The sequence below is a fragment of the Copidosoma floridanum genome, unplaced genomic scaffold, assembly GCF_036245765.1.
Source record: "Copidosoma floridanum isolate Cflo_tuat_1 unplaced genomic scaffold, Cflo_Japanese_pri ptg000009l, whole genome shotgun sequence".
In the NCBI taxonomy this organism is placed as follows: Eukaryota; Metazoa; Arthropoda; class Insecta; order Hymenoptera; family Encyrtidae; genus Copidosoma; species Copidosoma floridanum.
Genome location: NW_028321886.1, coordinates 1,626,597 through 1,630,993, shown reverse-complemented (window position 1 = coordinate 1,630,993; position 4,397 = coordinate 1,626,597). Strand labels below are relative to the sequence as shown.

The following is a 4,397-nucleotide window of genomic DNA, read 5'->3' as shown; positions in this document are numbered from 1 at the left end:
GCTATTTATTTTACTAGAAAACTTTAAACAATAAGCATTTCAGGGTTCATCACTAAAAAAACTAACTATACTCTTAGCGGACTTACATCAACAAAATTTACTATTATTGGTGTACTCCCTTTTCTCTATTACACCATTGATGGTAATAGTATTTTTAATTTATTATGTTTCTGTTTTAGTTATTGTATGAAGGTGGATATAATCAAGGTTAATATTTCTAGTAGAAAGTATTCTTTCCGATTATTTCTCTTGTTACTTTTATTTTATTTCATCAATTACAAATACATACATTTGTTACATACCCATGTAATATTTTACAAAAAACATTATCCTCTGTTGAATGATTTGAATGTCATAAAATTGCATGCCTCGTCAGAATTTCATATTTCGAAGTATTACTAATTTATCTATAATTTCAATATTGACATGAGTTTAGTACAAGAGAGAATTCCTTTAATCGCTTTATTGGACAATTTAAGTATTATGTCACTACGAGTACTGCAATGTGTAATTCGAAAATAATGTACGTCATTTTGATAAGCTTAAAAAAATTTTACTCGCAGATTTTTTCACGTTTAATTTCAATTAGTGTACTTCTATAATCAAATCATGGTCACTGATGAATTGTTTAATTGACCGGGGCATGTTGGAATAATCTATGTTATACTTATTAACAGCCTTAGCTGAAAGTATACGGAGGCTCAATGATTGAAACATCCGAATGTTATTTCCATGAATGGAAGCCTCTAACTCATCCATCGTATGTTCATTTATTATGTACACATGACCGCTTCCATTGACCAATATTTTGCAGATCTGAAAAAATATCATCAAATTTTCAATTATGACCAAAGTCAAACATATACATATATATTCTATATGAACAAAATAATCTGTGCATTTCCAAATGTTTATTCTACTCACGCTTGAACTATAATTATGCACGACTGCAAGATGAAGAGAAGTGTATCCGTCCTTATTTTTAGCGTTGATAGGTACTCCAGATTCAATGACAAATTTGAGTACGTTTTCAAAGCATTTAACATAATGCATCTTGTCCACATCCCTAGTATTATCTCTAAAAATGCTTGTGTCGGAATTCTGAAACTGTTTACCATGAAAATTAAAAAAAATCTTTTCTTGGTAATTTAAACAATAGTTTCTTACCTCAGTAAAATGTATTAACCGTGTTTCAATGACGCGTTTCACTTCGATACCATTAAAAAATGGCCAATCCCCGTCAAGATTTTGAGCTTCATTTCCATCAATATTATTTTCAGGGAGATTGTTGTCGACATTGCGGCTATCCTAAAATTTTTTAACAACAAAGTGTTTCATAAATATTTTTTTATTCATGACATTTAATACATGCCTTATATTTTATTACGTAATAAATTAATAAAAATAAATTATTCGCTCAATTTTTATTTATTGTAGTGAATTTATTTAAAAAATTTAATTCTGAAACCTACTTCTATAAAGAAACAATGCAAAAACGTGTCTCCTGTTGATTGTGTCCTGAACTTATTTTTTGCAAAATCCACAATCAACTGTTTAACTTCTAACTGTTCTTCTTTAGATGTTGCAGTTAGAGCAAGTATGTGTGATAGCCTTGCCATCCATTGTAAAACTTTTTCAAACTTTGAATCTTGATCCTCGTGATTTGCGGTATCCTTATAAAAGAAATTATAATAATTAGATAAAAATTTGACACATAAGCCTACGTGTTGGTCTACTACGTATATCTAAATATTGTACTGTCCCGTGAAAACACAGTTATGCCTGTAAAAATGATGAAAAAAAAAAAAAAAAAAAAAAAATACCTTATTCGCTTCAACGAGTTTTGTAGACAAAAGTTGAAACATTTTTTTCACGTCGCAATAATTGAGAATGAATGAGGGGCGTAGTGAAAAGTCCGTACCACTGCGTAAATCATTATACAAGTTGGTTAATTCATATATGATCTGACATATAAATATTGGAAAGCTGCCACACAAGATCTGTAAATTCGAGCGAAAAATATTTGTAACAAAGGACGAAAATTTTATGGGTGAATGTATAAATGAAAAAAAAAAACAATTAATAATGTGAGATAACTCACGGAATGTTTCTCCAAGCGACTTTGTAAGGTCTGTATCCACACTTTGAATCGGTACTGGAATCTGTGGAAAATAATTACATTACATTGCAAATTTCTACCTAATAAAAAAATCTACAGTAGATAGTTGAGTTGTGGTCAATTTAAGACAGTAATGTTCACCTACAGGGTCATTTGAGACGTATTTGTGATAGGTGGTTGGGAGTTGAGCACATTATTTAAAAAATAACCGTGCTGCAGTCCCAAAATCCTCATTTCAATTGCTAAATTTTCTAGTTTAAAATCAGAACTACTGTAGCCATCTAATTCCTCAGCAGTTGTGGACTCTGGCAGATTTAGTCCTGCCGTTGTTCCAAACTGTTCGGTATTTTCATCAAGACGTTGGCGGATTAATAGGCTAGTTTTCTTCAGAGCTTTTCGTAATGTTTTGTACTGTATGCTCGATTTTTCGAACCACGCCAAATCCATGGAGGTCCCGTATAGTTCCCAAGCTTCGGCAATTCGTTCCTTTGGGTATCTCACATTTTCAGCTGCAATAGTATTTAAATCTTGTTAGTTACTCACTGCCAAAAAATTGTATCATAGAATTTTGATATGTCGAGAAGATTTGATGGAAAATTTTTTGTCTTAAAACGAAAACCAGTCTGGAATAAAAAGATTCAATTTTCTAGGAACATTTTCCCTAAAATTTTTAATTTTTATGTTCCATCAGTACTTTTGAAAAAATTGCTGATATTTAACTTTGAAACGATTTTTCATAAAGGAACGTACTCGTTAAAGGTTTATCACCCTATTTTTCTTCACCCTACACCTGTTTTCACCTACTGGTTTTTGCATCGTACGTCGTAATGTCGTTAATAAGAAAAAAAAAAAAAAACCTTTTTATTATAATTTCTCATTGAAATATTTAGCTCACCAAGTAACAATATCATCTGCTTGTATCCAAGAGAAGCAAGTACCAGTGCATCCTGATTCTGATTGTCCCTTGCGTAAGGATCGGCCTCATTGTCCAGTAAAAACTTGACCATTCCCATGTTATTGTCTCTAACCGCGTAATGAAGAGCAGTACAGTTTTCATTGTCCCTGGCATTGACGTCTGCTCCATTTTGCAACAAAAGCGTGATAGCCTCCCTGAAGTTTTCCGCCACGCATTGCATGAAACACGTCGCGTTGTTGTAAGCGATTGGGTAATAACATTCCGACCAAGGATCCATGCTTTTGCAAGCATCTGCAATAATGTAACGCGTTCGAAAATCAATAAAATAATCTCATCAAAGACTGCAGTATGTTTTTCTATTGAATTATAAATTTATTCAACTTAAGCAATCAGATCTTGATCTTGGGAGTAGAATATCATTCAATATAGATTAATCGAACAAAATTTTCCTTGAGACTAAATAACCAATTTTATTTCAATGAAATTTACGACAAACATATCCATATAAAAAAACAATTTTTTCTACTTACGCCAAAAACATGTTCGGCAGTCCCGAAACTCAGCAGACGGTTCCACCTCGAATCTCGCGTTGGGGTCAGCGCCGTGGTCCAAAAGGCACCTGACAACGTAAATTTTTTCAAATCGGATGGCGCACATCAACGGCGTCATCGAGCACTCGTAGAGATGAAATCCGCAGGTACTCCTCTTCTCAACGTCAGCTTTGCAAAATCTCAATAGCAAATCAACCACGTCCGTGTGGCCATTTTTGCAAGCTTGGAAAAGAAGGGTACGTCCACTTGTTGTTCGGTTGGTTAAATCCAAGCGCTGGTCTGGCGTTAAATTCATCAGGGACTTCTTGAATTCTTTGACACAATTTTCATTGTAAGCTGACATCTTGTTTTGCTCCTTGCAGTACTGATGAAGGCTGGTGTACAGTTCGTTCAAATCTTCCATTGTCCCCTTGACTCGTTGATCAACTCGATTTTAAGGAATTGAAGCTAGCCTCGCCTTAACTGTGACGGAAATGTCGTCTATGGTGCAAATGAACTTGGACAGAAACTGTTATATTAGTTTAGCAAGTATTGTCGATTGAAGCTAATCTTCAACTGATACAGAAACGATGGATGGGATCGGTTTTATAGCTACTTGCTGACCCTCCTTAGTGGGGGTCATTAGTCGTATGTGTCATTATGAGACATCTAATGGAAAAATTTGACGCATTTCTAATTTTTTGATAAATTTATCCAAGAATTAAAGTTAATCCTTTTTAAATGATGTTTGTGATTCATTTACGGAGCATTGAATAATATTTGAGAAATCGTATGGTTGATAATTGTTTTGGTATTGAAAATTTTGTCTCCA

General features: G+C 33.5%; 1 protein-coding gene across 1 annotated transcript; it reads right to left on the bottom strand.

The window, feature by feature from the left end:
* Positions 1-346: 346 nt before the first annotated feature.
* Positions 347-4,116, bottom strand: LOC149375234 (uncharacterized). Its single transcript, XM_089589652.1, has 9 exons — positions 3,566-4,116; positions 3,015-3,326; positions 2,265-2,628; positions 2,102-2,162; positions 1,824-2,000; positions 1,473-1,673; positions 1,168-1,308; positions 925-1,107; positions 347-816 (listed from the first exon to the last, which is right to left on the bottom strand). The coding sequence occupies exons 1-9, from the start codon at positions 3,987-3,989 to the stop codon at positions 586-588; spliced, it is 2,094 nt and encodes a 697-aa protein (XP_089445778.1). The 5' UTR covers positions 3,990-4,116; the 3' UTR covers positions 347-585.
* Between the last annotated feature and the right edge of the window lie 281 nt (positions 4,117-4,397).

What these genes read in the sequence shown, in the direction of transcription:
- LOC149375234 (XM_089589652.1), bottom strand. Translation starts at nt 3,989, where the DNA reads ATGGAAGATTTGAACGAACTGTACACCAGCCTTCATCAGTACTGCAAG. An exon ending in GCAGATGATATTGTTACTTG is followed by an intron (nt 2,629 to 3,014) that starts GTGAGCTAAATA and finishes ATACTATTGCAG; the next exon opens with CTGAAAATGTGAGATACCCA. An exon ending in AACTCGTTGAAGCGAATAAG is followed by an intron (nt 1,674 to 1,823) that starts GTATTTTTTTTT and finishes TTCTTTTATAAG; the next exon opens with GATACCGCAAATCACGAGGA.